The sequence below is a fragment of the Sinocyclocheilus rhinocerous genome, unplaced genomic scaffold, assembly GCF_001515625.1.
Source record: "Sinocyclocheilus rhinocerous isolate Xijiao unplaced genomic scaffold, SAMN03320098_v1.1 scaffold225, whole genome shotgun sequence".
NCBI lineage: Eukaryota > Metazoa > Chordata > Actinopteri > Cypriniformes > Cyprinidae > Sinocyclocheilus > Sinocyclocheilus rhinocerous.
In genome coordinates this window covers 615,351-636,905 of record NW_015630532.1, presented here as the reverse complement: position 1 = coordinate 636,905, position 21,555 = coordinate 615,351, and the positions used below count along the sequence as shown (strand labels likewise).

Genomic DNA, 21,555 nt, shown 5'->3' with positions numbered 1-21,555 from the left:
GATTGTAAAGTTGTACTCTTTCTTTTAACTTACCTTCGGATGTTTAGTCATGTTTATTTTGTGCTGAAACTTTTTGAAACGTATTAATGTGGAGGAGATCTGATCAGTTCACGTGCGCCTCGCGTTGTTTGAATATTGCAATACAATGGACAGAATTTGAAATCTGAGACTATGTTTCATATTAAAAGTACCAAAGCACAATGCTTATTGTGATATATTGGATGGGAAGTGCCCTTCAACGTTCCGTCCATTAACTGAAAACAGGCTAGACTAATCGATTCTTGGGATTTAAGAATCTATATCATTCCGTAAAAATGAGAATCGATTAATATCGAGATATCTATATTTTTTATCCAGCCCTAAATTCAAATGATTCAAATACGGTGACTGCATCGTTGTCACCACAACAAACCTTTGTCCTGACAATTTTTTCAGAAGTTAGCATTACTGTATTTACCAAGGAAACAATTATCAGTGAGGAGCATCAGATGCTTCAGATAGGCTTATATGAGACATAAAGTGTGAAGATTAATAATACAAAAAAACAAACAAACAACAAAAAAAAAGGTAAATATCACTTGTGAGCACATTTTTTTTATTGTAGCCTATGTGATTTGCAATAATTTTTAAAGTGCGCCTATTATGGATTTTTGAAAATTACCTTTCATTCAGTGTGTAACACAGCTCTAAGTGAATGAAAACATCCTGCAAAGTTTTAAAACTGAAAGTGCGCCGTGCATAAAGTTATTGTCCCTCAAAAGAAAGAGTCGACTCTGAATCATTGAAATGAGTCGTTTCAAAGGAGGGGTTTGGAAAAATGAATAGTTGAGCGAATCGTTTGGGAGTCATTGAGCAAGTAAGGTAAAAATAAATGCATATTATAAGACAATGAAAGTGTTTTTTGACCTTGCATGCATGTCAACCTGTTGTTGGGGACTCCCAAAACCAAAATATGAACCTTTCATTAGCCATAATAAGGGCACTTTAAGACATTAATGGCAGAAACAAAAGAGTCTGACACATTTTTATAAGTAATTTCCTTCACCGTAAATTTTACTGTAGGAATTATATTAAACACAATTCTTAATTTGAGGTGTGATGGGGAACACTCTCTTGTGCTTTCTCGCTTTTACAGATGCTGAATGATAAACATGCCATGGTTCGTGTTGGCGGTGGATGGGAGACCTTTGGTACTTACTTGTCAAAGCATGACCCCTGTAAGATGACTGAGATCGCTCGGCCTGGAACCAAAACCTGCAAGCCTAATGGCAGGTCCCCAGTCAAGAGAGAGCTGTCCCGGGACAGTTATCTGGTCGTGGGTACTCACTCCCGCTTCAAGAAGTAATGTGACAGTAAATGCTACTTCTGTTAAATCAACAGCAGGCTTTTTTTTTCTAGGAGGGAAGTAGCCCAGGTGGACTGCAATGTTTGTGCTTATATGATACCTCAAATCATGCAGCTTGTTGAGCAGATGTGTGCTATTATGTTTCTATGTAGTTTGCCTAATATTTTAATAATAAATGTGAATTGAAGAGGCTACATGGGGAGCCTCAAGGAGCCAGAATAAGATACAATTTCATCAGATTATGAAACACTGAATGCCTCTGTCCCATGCTCAAAATGACAGATGGCTAAACTTTACTGTTTAACACCCAATGGACACTTTTCACATTTACAGGGTTCCCAGGAGCAGAAATAGTCATAATTTGGCTGTATTAAAATCTGCAGCATTCTGGCTTGATCTTTTTTTTTTTTTTTTTGTAATTTAATTAATCTTTCTTCAGGGCAGTGGTCTTCAACCTTTTGGGTAGTGACTCAAAAAATATAAAGAGGGGGGGAAAAGGGAGAAAACGAAAAACTATACAAGCCAAAAGGAAATTGCTAATATATAAAATTGCTTACATATTCAGCCCAAGGCATGTTAATGTTGCATACTGATGAATCTATACAGTACATGATTATATTAATACATTTTAAAGTTTATTTTTAAAGAACATTCTCTTTATTTTTGTAAGATACAATTTTGATAATGTGCTGGGTCACCATCTGATACACCCGAGTATCAAATAAAAAATAATATTTACCCATGTTTTTTATAGGGTATCTCATACTGTATCTCCTGAGGTTTGTTTACAGATATTAAGAATTTTTCATCTCCTTGTGTCTTTTTTTTTTCTTATGTTAAATTTTAAAAACATAAAGGGCAGGATCTCTGTTGAATCATTTACTGGGAAGCCAATATTGGTTTACTTTATTTTTATTTTATTGTAACCTTTAATTCTGATTTATGTGTGTTGTATGCTGATTGTTTGACTTTACAAATACTGTAATTGTACTTGTATTGTATTCTTAATGAGGGTTTAAAGTGAACATGTTCCACAAATATCCTCTAGGTGGTGCCCCATTTCAAATTATTAACTGTATTTCAGTACAGCACGTGGCATTACTGCAATATTGCCTTTCTAGGTGGAAATTCGTCTAGAATAGAAAGTGAATTAAACATGACCCACCTGCCTCATATGCTTCCATTCATGTACTCTGGATAATTAGTATTGTAATTTTTTACACCAAGCATGTACATAGCTCATTTAGCAATTAAGTCAAACTGAAGCCCAAGTGGGCTATAACATTCAAAACTATTTTAATAAAAAAAACTGAATGAAATAGAAATGAAAAGTACCTCGTGATGAAATGCTACTAACATTTTATTTCATAAAATAAAATCATTTAAAAAAATTGACACAATCTAAATACACTGAAATGAATCAATATGACGGCATGCGAGACAATGATACTTGTTTTCTCCAGCTGTAATTATGAAATGAACCAGTAAAAACAGTTCATACCCAAAAATAAATAAAAGAGTTGTGCTACTTCAGCTGCCAAAGAATATGGCAGCTTTTGTACAAATGTCTCTCATATCTTCCCATAAATGACAAAACAGCTGAAGCTGCTTTTATTAGAAAAGCTTTTTTTCCCACATTGTTCTTGTGCTCTTTTTTCAAATCCTGTCCAAAACATTCACATTTTCAGACGTTTAACAAAAATCTTTTCCCAAGTGGTGTTTATTACTTCTTTGCCACTATATTTTCAGTCAATACCTGATCTGCAGTTCATCAGAAAGGTCACACTCAATACAGCACTTTCCTATCCACCTAAAGGGATTTGTTCTTTTGGCTTTGTTCATTTTATGTCTGTGACATAAATGTTTGTGCCAATCAGCTGTAAGCTTTACCCTAAAAATGACTGGACTCCACAGTTTCCAGTGCGCACTTGGAATACATCCACAGTATTTGCCATCTTTAAAGTCTTACATTATCTATTGCGTTTCATCCCACAGTTAATATCAACATCAGTACATTGTGCTCAAGAATTGATCTGGGTTCTGTGGAGGTCTAGGAGATTATCAATGAACATTTGGCAAAGACATGTGAGGTGCTGGTAAATGTTTTATGGAAACTGTGCTTTTCACAGTAGCATCCTCAATAAATAATATCCATTGGTGAGAGAAGAATCAATATGAATTATTCATGATAATGTGGAAACACTCACTTAAAAAAAAGATATTACTAGATTATTACTAGAATAAAACTTCCAGGCCTGTTGGGGTTTTTAAAATATTGTTTGGTTGGAGTCATCTAAGTACAAACATTACATGATGTAAACATTATAGCTTGTTGCGTGTCATGTACCGTACTGTATATCAAACACTCTACCTGCAATCCATCATCTTGATTTAAATTCTGTACATAACGCTGTTCTATCGTCACTTTTTGTGGCTAAACCACACTGAATTTCCTTCAAAATCTTGCATGTGCAGCCCGAGCTGTAACCGTATCTTGACTATTCAGCAACATTCAGTTGTGGTTGGAAGGTGCTGAGCTCTCGTATAACTCTGATTCGAATCATGTTGTGCTCATAACAGCAATAAGGCTTCATGAGAAATGATGTTCAGAAATACCCCCAAAACATTTTCATTAAGTTGGTAATTCACATGCCCGAAATTCTTCAAATTTGGTCAGATTCCTCAAAACAGCTAGCCATGTCACCGATCGTTACAATCATAACAAAGAGAGAAAAGGCTTCATTTATATCCCAAGCATAATTTCATACAAATATACCTGAAATCTAGACAAAACAAAGTATTTTTACACATACGGACTCTTTGAGGCCTTGGGAAATGTGCTTCTCGAAGCTTGAGTGACAGAAATACTTTTCTCTCTCCTTTCCGTTGCTCCCCTCTTCACTCCGGACTCACAATCCTCCACACCGCCAGTCAGCTATAAGAAAAACCGTAGATTTATTTGTTGTCTTTGAAAAGATTTCTGTGCAGTTGTGTGATTTTGAAAAGAGAGCACCGTTTTATCCTCTTGGAGAGAAGACAGTCGCCTCCAGCTCGCTTCTCCGTCCCCATTTTCATTGGGTTTTTTTTTTTTTGTGCCACAAAGAACCAGAGTGAGACATGTGAGACGGTGGAAGATGCTTGGTGGTCTGTGCTTGTGTCTCCATTTGACTTTATCAGCAGTGTTCAGGCCATTTACAGACTTCAACCTTTTAAACAAATGGACGGTGTACACAAGTTGTGTTGACAACGGTGATCAACAAGAGTCACTGGAGTCATATGAACATGGAAAGAGAAATGATCCAGTCAATATACTGCATGATGATGAATAGGCCAGATGCGTTGTCCTTATGTAGACACTGTATACATTTGTGTGTTGCTCCAGAAGTCTCTGATCACACAGTCCCATTTTCGTGCCTGGATTTGTGGACTGTGGTGCGGGCCAAGGGGCTGCTTAAAGAAGGGGCCAGCGTGCATAAGAAACCGGCCAGCAGGGTGAGACCCAGTCCGCCCCAGGCACAGAACATGGACCAGCCATACCCATGACTGATGTCCTCCGGAAGGCCGTACAGGTAACGTGGGTAACGCGACAACTCGAAGTTAATGCCCGCCACACACGTGCAAAGGGAGATAATACAGCAGGTTCCTGCCAGAGGGGAAATTACTCGAGATGTATCATCAAACATTCATGAAACACCCTTTCCTTTTAGATCACAAAAATATAGGATGCAAAGCTTTTGATCTATTTTCAAAGCACCTTGTTGAATGAAAAAAAAAATTTGAGCAGTCAAGTTACTTATTTCTCTCTCACACACACGCACAAACGCACACTCCGTCTCTTACCGCCCATGAGGAAGAGTAGTCCAGCTACATACTGCATGAGATCATGCTGTTGACAGCATCCAAGAACTCCGATGACCCAGCCAAAAATAATGATAGAGACAGCCATGCCCACAAAACCTGCTGTCATCCTCCGCAGATCTGCAGCACAAAACACCAACATTAAGCCTCGTTTGTTACAACTCAGGGCTTGTAAGCATCTAGTGATGACTTCTATTGCATGTTAAATATTTACTTTTGCATTCTCAATGCTTTTCTTTTATTCATCAAGGTCTTTTTATTATTATTTCACATTACTACAAAGGCAGGAATGAAACAAATTCCTGCAACATTTTGCCAACAAAGCAGCCGATTATACCTAATAAAATAAATAAATAAAAAGCACATTTCAATGCACCAAATTTTTGGCCACACAGGGCCAGATAAAATATTAATTTGAAAAAAAGGGTAGGGAAATAATAATCAATGATAAAATATATGTTGTCTGTGCATATTACTTCTTGTACACATTATCTTGAATAAAGTAATTGGTTACACTTTATTTTAAGGTGCCTTGTTATACATTTAAGTGCTGAGTAATATTAATAAACTACATGTTAGGGTTTGGTGTAGGGTTACTTGCATGTAATCATGCATCATTTATTGTTATTATAATAGTAAGTACATGTAACATGTGTAACAAGGACACCTTAAAATAAAGTGTTATGAAGTAATTTGTCTATTCACTACCATTCAAAAATAACATTGCTTATAATCGATATTAAAATAATTGTGCTGATTAAAATTTTTGTGTAAACTGATTCATTTTTGAGAATTCTGGACGAACAGGAAGTTCGAAATAATAACATTTATTTAAAAAAAGAAATCTTCTGTAACTTTGTAAATGTCTTTACTGTCATTTTAAACATTTCATCATTATCAATTAATCAAATATTCACATCAGTGGGTATTCTGTATGTTTGTCAGTACAGGCTACCGGGCAGTATAAAATGTTTGACCTTTTTGGTGAAATAATGAATCTTGTTTAGTGTAGGCAGTGACTGAAAGTGTGTATGTAAGATGTCAAGTATAGGAGGGTTACAATAGTATCCATCCATCCATTCTACACACGGTTTGTCCTCTCTAGGGTCACGTGCAGAAGTATCATATGTTACCAAAATATTCCTACAACTAGGAAAGGATCAATTACAATCTTTTCTAAGAAAATAAGTGTGTTTCATAAATATTGCATTGGAACAAGCACATCACAGACACAATTGTTTATGCAATAATGAACGGCTCAAACCCCAAGACATGAATTTTGTAAATCTGACACATGTAAAAAAAGAGACTGTCAGACTCACGCAGGGCATGCCACTCATCTTGCCGGATGGTCTTGGTGATGTTGACAGGAAGGTTTCGAGGCAGGATTGAAGAGGTGTAATGATACTTCACAGGGGTGCATCTCTGAATCAACCCTATTTGAACAAAACAATGAATCAAACATTGTGCATAAGTATACTCTTTAATGACATTTACAGTGACTGTTTAGGAAAAGCTAATCAGTCAGAGGCTATAATCTCCTGAGGATCAGCAGGTCTGTTGTGATCACAGAATGCCACAAGAGGCCCATGCTTGTATTCACTTTAATTAGTCTATTTCCTGGAGAGCAATTAGGTGCATATGATCAAATGCACAGGGTCATAAATGTCACAGTTGCATTTCATATTGATTTTATTTTCATGTAAAATTAGAGCACCAGGCTGTAAAAACAAACCTACTTCATTTAAACCTTTAATACTATCTATAAATCTCTCAGTATTTGGACTGTACTAATGTCACTGAAATAAAGCCTATGACTGCAAAACTACTATTTTTAAAGGGAAGAGTTATGTTTAACCAAAAAAACATGCCAATAAAATAAAATAAAAACCACCATGCATCAGTAGAAATTCCTAAACAGTATAACATTACATAGTATTTTTTATTAAAGACAAGCACTTGTTTGGCACTGTAATGAATGACATAAGTGTGAGTGTGTTGTGTGTGTCTAGTGCTGATTGCCTTCCTCACTGTTGACAATTGTATGAATCCTGAACAGGCGAGTGTAAACCTCAGAATAATTAACTTGCACTTCACGAAGCTGGAAACCATCTACAGTCATTTTCTTTCATAAGGTTTCCTCCTTCTGGACATAAAACAGGCTTAATCGGGTAAAAATTCTAATCTTTATCAGAGAAACCTCAAATGTGAATCAGATAGCATGAAATGTTGCAATGACTTGCATAACAAATACATTTCTATCGCCACAGGCTACGCAGGGTTTTTCAAGGTAAACTTTGTGTTCTTCTCCCCCACATCAACATTATTTTTAGCTTTCATCCAGCAGATGATTTGGTCTGGGATTGATTTGCATAAATCAGAGCAGGCATACATGTTCTATTCATAAGTGTTGCAACGTGCGTGGTATGGTTTGACACTCTTCCAGTTGTTAGACTAGGTGATGGTGATGGAAGACATGGAGTGGGTTTCTGTTTGGATGCCTCTATATCGCTCAATGTTTTAGCTGTGTTGCAGTATATAGTTGATTGCCTCCTTGGTGACAGGGGAAACTTTCTCAGCCAACATTTATTTCAGATTCCTATGGAAGCCCTTTTCTGCCATGGAATAAAAATCACAATCACAACTTTTTATTTCACAATTAAGACTTTTTTCTTGTGATTCTGAGTTCTTATTACGCAATTCAGACTTTGTTCAGATTATTATTTTTATATAATTAGAGATATGAAGTCAGAATTGCGAGATGTTAACTTCAGTAAAGTATGACTTGTGAGATATAAACATGTAATTGCAAGTAAAAAGTGTCAATTACCTTTTATTATTATTATTTTTATTCCATGGTGGAAAAAGTCTGAATTGCGAAATATAAACTAAGAACTGTGAGACTCAAACTTGGAATTTCAAGGAAAAAAAAGTCAGAATTCTAAGCGTATATAATACAATTCTGACTTTTTTCTCAGAATTGCAAGAAACAAAGTCTGAATTATGAGATAAAAAGTTGCAGTTCTATTTTTTTTTAGCAGAAATGGGCTTCCATAGATTCCCAGCAATAAACTTTTATTTTGAATACTTTCAAATTTTCTATACATTGTCACTGCCACTGTAAAACCTAATTGGTTGACTGAACTTAAAATTGGAAGTAAGCTTTGGAGCACACAGAAAAGTGTCAACTATACATATTTCCAGTAAATCTACTCAAACAGCCAGAAAATGTACAATGAATGTCAGCGATATACGTTAAACCCCAGCAAGTTTCCCATAGCATTTCTCAAAATTAATTATAATGTGAGAATTATAATGTGAAATGTTACATAAAGGTTATGGCCAGTTGGGTCAAAGTGAGACCAGAGTTTTCTACCTTATAATTTTGAATTATTAGTACTTTGAACTGCTCCTTCAAAAGCAAAAGTTTAATTGAATAGAACATGAACGTGTTTTGTAAACAGACCTTTAAATGGATACATTTTACAGAACTAAAAAACAAGTGATAAAAAGGGATTGCATCATATTTGTACAAATCTACTAACGTTGACAATTAAGTCAAAAGGATTTCACATTTTAGTGGATGACACACAGCCTTAGCTGAAGACCATGTGGTTTTGTCTGAGACCATAAGCCAAGACCCAGATCCAGACCAGGACGCTGAGTAACAAGTAACTGAGTAACAAATATTAATCACCCGTTTACACTTCACTAATAGCAATCATAATCTTCTAAGAGATTTGATTATGCAGAAACGTGCTTTCAGCAACATCAGTCAACTGAATGACTAAAACACAACAAATTGGTTCTCATATAATCCATCAGAGCATGACCACATCCTGCTACATCAAAATGCCTAGTTTAAACATGATTTATTCACCACAGAATATAAAGCACAAATGCTGCACTTGAGTGTGTACAACTGCTTTACTGGATTCTCTGTCATTAGAAGCATGCTGGATCAATTGCTGATATTGTGGATTAGACAAAACAAGAGAGGAGAGGTCAAGGATAAAGAAAAGGATGAGCCGCCATTTAATTACAGTTTTTACAGAAACTGGACTGTGTTAAATTGATTTGTTGAAGTATTTTCTACAAAGACTCAAAGGCACAAAAGGCATTGAGTTTGTTGCTGTACAGACCCTGTGCGTGAGCTGAGCACTTGTGTCATGTTTATCATATCTATGTGTCAAATATATTGTGACAGCTTGTTCTATGTCATAATCACAAACAGACACATCAAAGCCTGAAAATCTGTCACAAAGACACTTTGCACATTCAACTGTTCATCCTCTGCTGAAGAAAAAGCTGGTATTTTCACTCTTATTTGTGTAAACAATGAAAAACATAAAAGAATATCTGTGATCTGATGGAAACTACAAAGAGACTTCAAATTAATTGGTGGACTAAAGTTAAAAGAAAAGAAAAGAATACCCTGCAGATCAGTTCTTTAAAAACATCAAATTTGCAGCTCATTTATTGATGTTAATGCTCATATTGTGATAGACTACTCTCTAAAGATGCTTAACATTTAGTCTCATTCAGCTTTTTAAAGCATTTTGATATGTTTAAAGCATTTTAAATTTGGATAAGAGGACACATGGCGTACTATTTTCATTGGATTTAGTCTGAACTGTTCCAGTTCTCTAAGGATCACTGTCAGTTTGCATTGGTGGATTTACAGTTCTCGGTTATTGTTATTATTTTTAAACATTAGGACAAGTCAACATCTATATTGTACTGTTTTTAAATTTAGGACCAAATATATTCATTTGGGATGATCAAGAACAATGTTCTGGCTGCTTTATGTGAACACAAAGATTACTGTGTTGATAATGCAGGGTTGGACTATAAATCTGGAAGCGATGTATTCCTGGGTGTTGGCTCACAGTCTAACTGGAATGGTTGCACACCATCACTACTTCATCATTCATGACATCTACAGAGCCACTTAGGGTGACCTGGGAAAATCAATGAACAAATTATTGATGAAGATATGGTCAAGTGAGCAGCGTTCCTTCTCTTTGCAACCCAGCAAGAGAAATGGCTGCTGTAAAAGCTCACACTTAATATTTAAGGCCTGGACATAATGTGGAATGCGATCTTTATCAAAGAATACTGTACCAAATGGTAGAGACGAGTGCTGTAAGCCTCTTATACATGAGATTAGTATTCATATGATGAGGGTAAGTAAAATATGATCATTTTGCTTAAGTCTGATCATCTTATGGATAATGTTATCTGATAAACTATATAGTCTAGGTATTCCTTATAGTATTATCGGAGTAGGTCATAATTTGTTTTACAAAAACCAATACTCATATTCGCTGGTACTACATTTATATTTCACACTTGAACAGTGCATTACACAGTCCTTCCTCCAGTAATTTTTCTTTTCTTTTCGTCAACCCTGAGCATTTAGATTACATGAGATTTAGAATACATACATTACATAACACATTTGGTGTTGCTTTGGTTCTGTGTAAATGATTCAGCATCAGAGCAGCCTTAAACTTTTCCATTGTCATCCCAGAATCCCAGAGACAAAGACAAGATGCTCTTTTAAAAAACAAACAACAAGAACAACAAAAATCAGGTATGCTCTTAAGTTCTGTGTGAGTTTGTGCTTTTTTGGTAGGAATAAAATAAACAGTGAAAACAGTGATCTTCAAAAACATAAATAAAATGCCTTTATTCAACTGCCTACTTCAAGGTAGAAACCATTTTAAAAGAGAGAACAATAAAGATCTGCAAACCCTCTTTTTGTTCAGATATGCCATTCAAAAATACATTAAAATGCGAATCATACAAAAAATGACTTTGGTTCATGATGAAGATTTTTATTTATATATATTTTCTTTTTTGTGGAACTTAAAGTCAAAACCATCTAGGTGGTGTAATTTAAGAGATTGCAAAAAAAGTTTTCTTTTAAAATATTATATATATGATTATTTAAAAAAAAAAAAAGGAATAACTCTGCCAAATCAGTATGGTGTAAACACCATTCAGGTTTCCATGTCTCTTTCTAAATCGCTTTTTTTTTTTTTTTATCATCTCAGACATCCTTATTTGTCATCGATCCATTAATGCATTTATGTAGCAAAGAAGAATTAAATAGTCTGTAAGTGCACTTTTTCGTGGTATATAAGCAACTATCTGCGCCGTCTTCACACAGGACACATTCAGCACCTCGGATCTCGGATTGATCTGATATTAGGCCTTCCACATTTCCCCTTTACTATTGACATCGCTTTCCAACTAAACTTCATAACATCATTAAATAAATGAAATGCCACTAAGCGGAGGTTAATGCCATGTAGGCACGGTGAAAACAGGAAGGACCAACCTAACCCAATGGCCAAGTGCACTGATAACAGTCGTGGGAAATTTACCCCTGGATGAACTTGCACATCCGTTCGCTTCAAAACAAAAACGGCCTGGACCGAGGCTCCAGTGACTGACAAAGCACCTCACCTTTGTAAATGAGATCCTCGGTCTCCAGGTCAAAGCCCTCGCGATGGCACTTTCTCCACAGACCGGATATCGTGGAATTGAACTGGCGGCTACAGTGAGACTCCATGGCCGTCGCCGAAGCCGGAGCGTGCCGTTTCACGCGCGCCTCCGTCGCTTTCTTCTCATAGCCCTTTGGAGGCATCTGGAGAGGCAAGTTGTGATTTGAGATGTAAATGTATCCGGGATCGTTACGCTTGTTTGCGTAGTTCTTACAGCGCTCGCGATGCCGCCGAGCATCCGTCTCGTACCAGTAATCGGTGCAGATGGCCATAGCCAACAAGACCAGAGCGCAAAACGCCAAGAAAAGCCCCGCGCTGGTTAAAATCTTAATGGCGGCCATCTTCTCCGCTCGTTGGAGAACCCAGACAGACGCGCGGTCCTCCCTCGGCAGCCGTTGTGAAAGGCGAAGCCAGAAAACACACCGGATCTCTAGCAGTTCTCGCACGCTGACATGACCAGGCTCGACTCCAACTCGATGCGATCTATTGTTGCAGAGCGACCGGACAGATGTGCTGCGTTTCCACCATCTGTTTTGCTTTTGAGTTGAGGAGAGGTGTAGAGATGGAAAGATGAGGAGAGGCGATGCGAGGAGAGGACCAGAGTGGTGCTTGGTGTGAGAGTGCAATGCTCTCTCTTTCCTCTTGGGCCTCAGCGAACTGAGAAGAGACCAATTAGGTGCCTCGGGAACACGAGGAATAAGTGATAAACATGAGAGGGTCATTTATTGATTACAAACTTGAGCACAGCATCACAGATACAACCAGCTGTTTAAATATTTCTTCAAGACTGTATCCTATTAGTTATCTTACATACACCTTTGACCCTACCCCTAAACCTAACCAAAGCACCAAACTTGTCCCTAACCTTAACCATATCCCACCTCAATAGCAATAAAAGTGTTTTGCAATATAACATGAACATAAGTACATTTTACCAAACAAATATTTTTTTCTTAAGGACTTATAGCACCCAATATAAAATGGGACCCCATCTATTTTTTTCAAATTATTTTTTTACCCAAATCTGTCTTATAAACATGTACATGGTCAGCCTTTGTTTTATAAACAGAAAAAAAATAAAATAAATAAATCTCATTATACTCTCACTCTGTATGAAACTCCCAAAATGGCTATTAATCATATCTTTATTTCAAAATTCTGAAAGATAAGAAAATCTCCCAAAAACACAATCCCCAACCAATCAAATAAAATATAAGATAAAGTACTAAAAAAAGAGCAGTCATAACAGTACAAGAGTGCATGGAGGCATAACCTGTAAACACAACTTAAAGTCTTAATAAATATTTCAAATCAAATAAAGAGAATAAATTCAAAATACAAGCTTTAATTTTTTCTCTCCAAACAAAATCAGTGTATTTGCCTGTTTTATTTGGTAACACACATTAATACAGCAAATATGGAGATAGGCCAAAAAAGCATTATGTTACCACAATAAAAGAAAAGAAAAAAGCTAAAATGAATTTTCTTACTATGTGTTGCTTTCTTAAGAACAAATGTCTATAATAAAACAGTAAAAATGAGTGTTAGCTATTCATTTTCCAACAGATATGTTCACGAGAGAAACAATTTCAAATTTCAATTACAATTTCAGCATTTCCCTTTCTCAAAGTTAAATATAACCAAACAGACAGAAAAAAACATGTCTTACATATTCCTTGGATTACCTGAAAATTTTGATATATTAGCACTTTCAGAAAAGTAAACAAAACCGAATAGAAAACTGCTCAAAGGAAACTCCCAGAAGACAACACAGTGTCCTGCCCACATACAGCAGACTGTCTTCTGAAACATTCTCAGCCGCAAATAAATAAAATAGTACAAATCCAACCCATACTATAAGAACTGAGAAAGTACTTGTTACTGTGCTATAACAAAACATACATTTACAGCAAAATCTCAAATTTGATAGACATTTGCCCTTCCACATCACATCCAGTCTAAAACTTTGCATCTGTCCTTTTCAGACATTCTTGTTCTTCCAGCATTATTTTCCTTCACTGCTCCTCTCTATATCGTTCTCACCATTTCCCCATGATCAGGTGCACTCAACTCTTATATTAATATACTTGTGTGAACTGTAGCAGCACTAACTTGCCACCTGCCATCCATGGAGGTGGCCCACAGAGAGGGAGAGAAGCACTGAGAAGAGTTTCAGAAGCGTGGAAGGTTCAGGTCAACATACAGGAGAATAAATCACGTTAGTACAAGCAGCCGTGTTTTAGGTGCCCATCAAAAGTGGTTTGAAGGACAAGACATAAATACTTTCAAATACAAAAAAGCGGCATAACATTGTCTAAAGTTCCAGGCAGTTTCCCACACACAGTGGGCTCTGTCAGGGCAGATGACAAAGGAAGACAACCCACAGGCTAGTCGTTATGGCAACGGTCCCTTGCCAAACAGACTGTGTTGAAATAGGACAAGTGTGAACACAAAATCAATACCACCCCCTGATTCCCATATGACATTTCAGACCCAGACTGTGCAGTAAAAATGTGCTTGTGGCACGCATCTTGGCATAGCCGAACACCGTTGCAGAAATGCTACTTTGAACACATACAGGACTTGGAGCGGCAGGCAATGCAAGCCATTTGAGTATGACATATCAAAATGCAAAGACCTTGCAGACTGCATGGGACAAAATAGACTCAAAAAAGACTACGCAGTTGTCATCCAAGCAAACTGCATCAGCATAGAGGAACAGTAGTGGAAAGCCAATGCTCGTACATACGTCACAGAAGCACGGTCTAGGTTGCTAACGGTTCAACATGGTGGGGAGTCCATCTCAAGAGAGTGATTTAGCATAATGGTTCCTCTGCATGGGCATGTAACAGCAATACGTGGTAATTTAGCAGGTCATGTGCAACATATGCTGGAAACATCAAACCCTCATTATTGAATGCATTTTCCTACTTCGGGAAGGTACTGTATATGCAGTGTCATTCTGACATGAAAAGCAGAACTGCTAAATGTCATTTAGAGTCTATTAACTTTAATTCAATAGAAAAGACCTGTTTCGAAAGGCACTCACTCAACATACATCACTTTGGTGCCACACGCAATCTACTGTATGGCTCTGTGTCTAAAAAATTAAAAATAAAAACACAAAGACATTAGCAATTTAATAAAACTGAAATAGAAAAAACTGTTAATGGTTAAATGTAGATCAGAACATGTATAACAAAGAGTGAAAAATTTAAGGGGGTCTGAATACTTTCCGTACCCACTGTATGCTGGAAACATCAAACCCTCATTATTGAATGCATTTTCCTACTTCGGGAAGGTACTGTATATGCAGTGTCATTCTGACATGAAAAGCAGGACTGCTAAATGTCATTTAGAGTCTATTAACTTTAATTCAATAGAAAAGACCTGTTTCGAAAGGCACTCACTCAACATACATCACTTTGGTGTCACACGCAATCTACTGTATGTCTCTGAGTCTAAAAAATTAAAAATAAAAACACAAAGACATTTTAGCAATTTAATAAAACTGAAATAGAAAAAGCTGTTAATGGTTAAATGTAGATCAGAACATGGCCCTCAAATGTACTGAAGAAAGGTAAATCAAGGTGAATCTGTTTTCGTCCCTTAAAGGGATAGTTCACCCTCAGTTGGTCCCCAGTGACTCGCATAGCGGTTTTTTCCCATACGATGGAAGTCAATGGGGACCAGCAACTGAAGGTGAACTACTCCTTTAAAGGGATAGTTCAACTCGAAATAAAAATTGTCATCTTTTACTCACCCTTGTATTGTTCCAAACCAACGTTACCAACATTATTCAAAATATCTCGTTTTTATTTTTTTGAGTGAACTACACCTTTAATTGAAGTAACGTGTTTTCAGAATTTCTGTTTTTATTTGCACTGAAAAGGAGTCACTGGAGATTGTGATAATCTGTTATTAAAGGTGTAGCCACCTAAAATGTAAATTCTGTCATCATTTATTCACCCTCATGTTGTTCCAACCCTGTATGAATTTTGTTCAGCTGTTGAAAATAAAAGATATTTTGAAAAATGGTAGCAGTTCATAGCCATTGACTTCCATAGTATAGAAAAAAAATACTACTGTGGAAGTCAGCAGCTACCGTCAACTGCTTGGTTACCAACATTCTTCAAAATGTTAGTAAAGGATGAGTAAATTACAGAATTTTAATTTTTAGATGAACTACCCAAACAGCTTTTCAGCAGTAGAGAGAAGAGACACTTTGCTAGGAGGTGAGCAAATGATTTAGATCTGTCAGCTGAACTGATTAATACATTTCTACAAGGAACACAATGCTGGGAGCAGTGCTACCCCAACAAGTAAAAGCTGCACACATATAAACCAGACGTCACATCAGTTTGAAATCAAACTGTAATATTTCTTTATTTCAAATATAACATTGGGAGGACTTAAAAGTAAAAAAATTTTCTTTCAACGTGGCATTGTTTACAGAATAAATATATATAATCTCTTTTCAAATATTTACAATCTGGCAAAGACTGTTCTGACCTGCCATGTGACACGTTCAGAACATTCTTTTCAGTAACATTCCATATACAAAACTCTTAAACAGACAATCCATTTATCAACTATTTTATCTTTTTAAAAATGTGATTGAAATGGCACCAAGTCAGTTAAGTAAACGAAGTGTCTGCTTATGAATCCATCAATAACTCAAGACTAAATCACTCAAAACTGTGTATTGCAATGCCAGGACCACAATGAACTGTACAGAAAATCAGTAAATTAAAGCTAAAATGCAGCAGTGTAGTGGCTATCAGGACACAATCAGTAACAAGACTAAACACTGTAAGAAAAGACAGACATCACAATTTAAAAAATAACTGAGGAATACCTTAAAATAAGGCCAGTTAAGCATTTCAAAAGTGTCTGACAACAGGAGTGTGTTCACTGATGTATGTGCAATTAGGAATATGTAGTCATGCAAAGTGTGGATGTCTTGAGCAAATGAAGCATGAAATGAGCTTGTATAGATTTAACTTCAACAGAAAGACTTATAAAAGTGAAGCAGTATTAGTTTATAGAAACGGAATGATGATGACCATCAAAAATCTGATTATGTAAGCATATGTGCTTGTCTCTTAATAAAGGATAAAGTGTTGACTTGTGAAACCTGCATGTGCAGTATTCCATACAATTAAAGCAAATCACATTGATGTAACCTACATTGGGAATGTGTTTGACAAAAAAACAAAAAAAAAACCGTCAGAAACATGAACAAGAATGCAAAATAGTACCAAATGCAACCACTGTTATTCTGGAGCACCTTTTGCACAAACCTGTATTTCCCTTCAATTTTCAACTTCAGGCATGAGTTCAGTTTTAATCCGGACACAGAAGTGTATGAAGGATAAGGCTAAAATCACATGGACACAGATTCAAACACCTGATTGTCAAGGCTGTTTCTTTCTTAGGTCTTTCCTCGCATGGTCTTTGGGGGGTGACAAAAATTATTTAAAGCATAACCAGTGGAGTGAACTGTCCCTAAGTCCTCCAACATGCTAGGTAGCACTCTAAATGCCCCTTGATAAAAGCAGTGCTCATCTGTGGCTAGTCCATGACGACTGAGAGAAGACCCATGACTGCTATCCCACAAAACAACAGCAGAACCTGTAGAAAGGAGTTCCTGTGGGAACAGGGTACACGATCATGGACATTCAGTTTATTTAATGTGAAGTATGGCAGGATTTTACTGTGGGAGACAAACAGACAGAAAACCCCATTCTCAGGGAAGTGAACACCTTACCTAGGGTTGGTCTCCTGTAGCAGATCAGGTACCACATTGACCAACGCAATGTAGAGAAAGCCACCTGAGGTGAAGGGCAGGATCCAGGCAGTGGCATTCTCTAGAAAGACACATGAGCAGAACCAACACTGAAGAATGTGTTTGATAAGCTGCTTATGTGCTTATGAGTTTTCCACAAATAAAAACACTCATTTATTAAGTATCAGTAGCTGCTAAAAGTCATGTTAGGCATGGGATGGCAAGTCACAAATAAGGAAGAACAACATTGCAAACAACAACAAATGCTGACAATCAGAAGAAACATGAAAAAGCTTAAAGATACAATACATCTCTTAAGCCTTATACAGACTGCACGATTATAGCAATCCTATATGATCATTGCAAATCACACTGTGCGACATGGTTCTAATAAACTTGGGTACGACATTCATGTAGACTGTACGATGATGACACCTACTGACTCGTACGCTACGACGCACGTTACTATAGAAGAATAAAATGTCATCAGCATGCGCTAGTGGCAAACAAAAACAGCATGATGAAATCACACTTAGGCAGTTGTAGTTTTTATGTGTGCTGAAAAAAAAGTGGAAGCGGCAAAAGAGGAAGGGATAAGAGCTTGAGGTAAGCAGTTTTGTGTTTTAGCACAATGTTGCGTTGATTTCATGACGCATTTTTATTGGCTGGTCGGTAAACGTGGGTCATAGCAGTAAACACACTGTGCGATGATCATGCTGAATTTCTAACACTGTCAGAAAATTATTGTATGCTATCTTTGGTCGCAAGACGGTGACTACGGCTGTCTTTGAACCTCACTCACTGTGCGACATAGGACCACCGATTAGGAGCCACGATCACAGAAATCGCCACGATTGTTTCACGATTCGTCTGGGACAGCCGAAAATCGTGCAGTGTGTCTCGGGCTTAATGCTCACAAAGGTTGCATTTATTTAAACTACTGTAAAAATGTAATATGTAATATGAAATATTATTACAATTTAAAACAAGTGTTTTCTAGTCTCAGCAACCATTACTCCATTACATTATTATCAGTCTTCGGTCTCACATGATCCTTCAGAAATCATTCTAATATGCTGATTTGGTTCACAATAAAGATTTATTATCATTATCAGTGTTAAAAATAGTTGTGCTTAATAATTCTGTGGAAACCATGATAATTTTTCTTCAGTGTTCTTTGATGAATAGTAAGTTCAAAAGAACAGCAATTATTTGAAATAACATTATTTATTGCTTTCTTACTAAATACAAGTTTTCATTTTTTGTTTTATTAGAAAAATCATACTGACCCTAAACCTTTGAACAGTAGTGTATAGACTGAGAGAAGAGAGATGTCTGAGGACTGTGGTGTCTCACCTGCCCCATGCTGTGACTGGGAGCAAAGAGCAAAACATGCCCCCAGGACTCCTCCTAACGCTGTAGAGAGCTGCATACGGACAGCTTTCCAGCGGTCAAATCCTGCTCGCAGCAGAATGGCAAAATCTCCCACCTTTCCATGAAGACAGAAATGTGTGCACAGCAACCGAAAATTGGTAAGTATTGAGTACTATAAAGTATTGAGACATTTCACGTGCAGTAATGACTCCTTGCTCATTCCAAGTCACTAATAATAAACTGAAAAAATGAAATGCATTGTTCCTGTATACTAATTACCTGGTTGAAACTCAAGAGACAGAGAAAGAGAAAGATACTGAGATACGTACCTCATGAGGGATCTCATGAAGCAGAATAGCGAATGTTGTTAAGAAACCGACCTGTTAGGACAAGTAAAATAAGGTATTGTAAATATATTGCAGTATACGCTTGTTTTCTAATTCAACCATGGTAGGGCAGCAAAACCATATTTTATAATCCAGACAATGTTTATTTGCCACATATGTTTAACTGAATATCAACAGAAGCTATGGGGGAGGTAGCAAAAACCGTAAAATGGCACAGTTCTCCATCAATACTCTTCCTTGCATTTCTGCAGCCAAATATGTATGTCCAGGCCAGTGAGCAAATGTGTAAACGTGTGTTTTTCAGTGCAAGTTTTCAGTGGTTTCTGTTGCACCAAGTCCATTTCCTCTGAAACTCCCTCTCCACGCATGCTGGGAGCCTTATGCTTCTCCACCTGGACTTCAACTTCACAAAGCCATATAAATACTGCTGCACTATAAATATTCTCACACATTACATAAACATCTCTATCTCACTGTTTGCAATGATCACCACTGACCAAAAGAATTATGGGGGATGCGATCAGTTTAAGGTTTAAAATGCTTAAAAGTGGCCAAACCACATTATATTTACACAGGAACTCTGAATCTATTTATAAAGCACATGAAGTCATAATTACCAGACATCCAACTGCCCTACACAGACCTGTTCACATTAAGCAAAGATATGAACTAGTCATTAATAGTGCACTCTATAGCAGGCTGTGCTAGCAGCAATCGGCTTTCCTTTAGCATTACTTTATTGAGTTCAGTAGTAGTAAAAATGCAGGCTGAATCCCATTTATATGGAATTGATCTCTGTTTGCTCTTACCTTTCGGCTTACTAAGAAGCTTCCTGCCACTGCCAGCCCATGAGTGAAGTTATCAATGCAGTTAGCAAGAAGGTTTAGATAACCACTTGTCTGAAAAAATAAAGAAACAATGTAAGAGAAAAGATAATATGTAACAGACACTTTACAAATGCTGTATGATTGCTTCCAAGGAAACTGTCCTAGTACTTGTCTCTAATAATCTAATAACCACTTAGACCTTTTATTGTGCACAAGGCATGATTTGTGTGTGCAGCTTACCTTTATTTTCTTTGGCTCTGTGTAAAGGCTGAGGTCAGTCTTTGGCTTGGAGTCGGAGTTGTTGTTTGAGCAGATGCCATTTGTTTGTGGGGACACAGAGACCTCGCTGCTCAGATCTGTTGAAGATGACTAGTTTGGAAAGAGAGAGAACACCACAGTAAGTCTTTCTAACAAATCTGGGTCTCATTTCACAGCATTCAAGAGCAAATAGACAATTTTACCTACTATCAAATCAAGATTAAATAGGATACTAAGAAAAATTAACCAGGTACACTACTATTCAATAGTTTGGGGTCAGCCAGATTGATTGATTGATTAATTAACACTGATTTAGCAAGGATGCATTAAAGTGATCAAAAGTGACAGTAAAGACTTTGACATTGTTACGAAAGATTTCTATTTCAAATAAATGCTGTTTTTCCATTTTCTATTCAAATAAATCTGGAAAAAAAAATGTGTCACTTTCCACATTAATATTAAGCAACACAACTGTTTTTAACATTAAGAAATGTTTCTTGAGCACAAAATCAGCATATTAGAAAAAGATCATGCGACACTAAAGACGGAAATAATGGATGCTGAAATTTCAGCATTGTTGTCACAGGAATAAATTACATTTTTAAAATAATAATATATCATCAGTATATAATCAGTCATTTTAAACCGTAACAATTCACAATATTAGTTTACTGTATTTAAAAAAATATATAATAATAATACAGCCTTGAAGAGATGAGAATAAGAGACTTCTTTCAAAAAGATTTCAAAATCTTACCAAACCCTAAACTTTTAAACGGTTTTGTATAAGCTTTCTACAGAACATTGCCAAAAATGTAAGCATTTGTCTCATTAAAAACATTTCTGCTTCTAAATTCACAAAATTCTTTCCACGCGTTGAGGAGACAGAAATGGCTGACAAAGGCTGACTGTGAGAAAACAATCATCCTTTATAGCAGCAGGTATTTTAGATTGTAATAACAGAACTAGACGCTTCCTCCCTGTTCTAGCCCACAGTCTGTAAGGCCTCTCAGCTGTGGTTTCTGTGCACCGTGGCTCACTTCTGTGGCCCGTCGGTCTGCTGATGGAATGCTGGTGGCAGCTGCTTCCTGCTAGATGCTATTTATAGCTACCCAAACAGAGCAGAGGCTATCAATCAAACTCCCAGGTCTCCCGTAAGCAAGGAAGAAGACTCCGACATAGGCATTCACAAACAGATTCAAGTCATAGACCAAGTCCAATTAAAAGTTACAATTAGAAGGGAAGG

General features: G+C 36.8%; 3 protein-coding genes across 7 annotated transcripts in view; 1 reads left to right on the top strand and 2 right to left on the bottom strand.

The window, feature by feature from the left end:
• Positions 1–1,345, top strand: part of LOC107740476 (growth arrest-specific protein 2-like) — a 25,325-nt gene extending 23,980 nt beyond the window's left edge. Inside the window, exon 8 of the mRNA XM_016552934.1 lies at positions 1,136–1,345. Within this exon, the coding sequence (XP_016408420.1) occupies positions 1,136–1,345 (210 nt within the window). The remainder of the gene's footprint in view (positions 1–1,135) is intronic.
• A 1,386-nt stretch (positions 1,346–2,731) lies between these two features.
• Positions 2,732–12,331, bottom strand: LOC107740420 (transmembrane protein 178B-like). The gene is made up of 4 exons (XM_016552850.1): positions 11,678–12,331; positions 6,526–6,639; positions 5,186–5,323; positions 2,732–4,988 (listed from the first exon to the last, which is right to left on the bottom strand). Exons 1-4 carry the CDS (start codon positions 12,054–12,056, stop codon positions 4,738–4,740), a joined length of 882 nt encoding a protein of 293 aa, XP_016408336.1. The 5' UTR covers positions 12,057–12,331; the 3' UTR covers positions 2,732–4,737.
• Positions 12,332–17,145: 4,814 nt separating this feature from the next.
• The window catches only part of slc39a13 (solute carrier family 39 member 13), a 16,795-nt gene continuing 12,385 nt past the window's right edge, over positions 17,146–21,555 (bottom strand). For all 5 annotated transcript variants that reach the window (XM_016552846.1, XM_016552847.1, XM_016552845.1 and 2 more), the window contains 6 exons: positions 20,292–20,420; positions 20,034–20,123; positions 19,207–19,257; positions 18,860–18,992; positions 17,486–17,585; positions 17,146–17,365 (listed from right to left, as the gene is read on the bottom strand). In XM_016552846.1, coding sequence (XP_016408332.1) covers positions 17,290–17,365; positions 17,486–17,585; positions 18,860–18,992; positions 19,207–19,257; positions 20,034–20,123; positions 20,292–20,420 — 579 coding nt within the window. In that variant the 3' untranslated portion in view covers positions 17,146–17,289. The remainder of the gene's footprint in view (positions 17,366–17,485; positions 17,586–18,859; positions 18,993–19,206; positions 19,258–20,033; positions 20,124–20,291; positions 20,421–21,555) is intronic.

Excerpts from the sequence above, each read along its gene's own strand:
- LOC107740420 (XM_016552850.1), bottom strand. The coding sequence starts at position 12,056 with ATGGCCGCCATTAAGATTTTAACCAGCGCGGGGCTTTTCTTGGCGTTT. Across the intron at positions 5,324-6,525 it reads AGATGAGTGGCATGCCCTGC|ATCTGCGGAGGATGACAGCA; the intron begins GTGAGTCTGACA and ends TTTGTGCTGCAG. Across the intron at positions 4,989-5,185 it reads ACTACTCTTCCTCATGGGCG|GAACCTGCTGTATTATCTCC; the intron begins GTAAGAGACGGA and ends CCCCTCTGGCAG.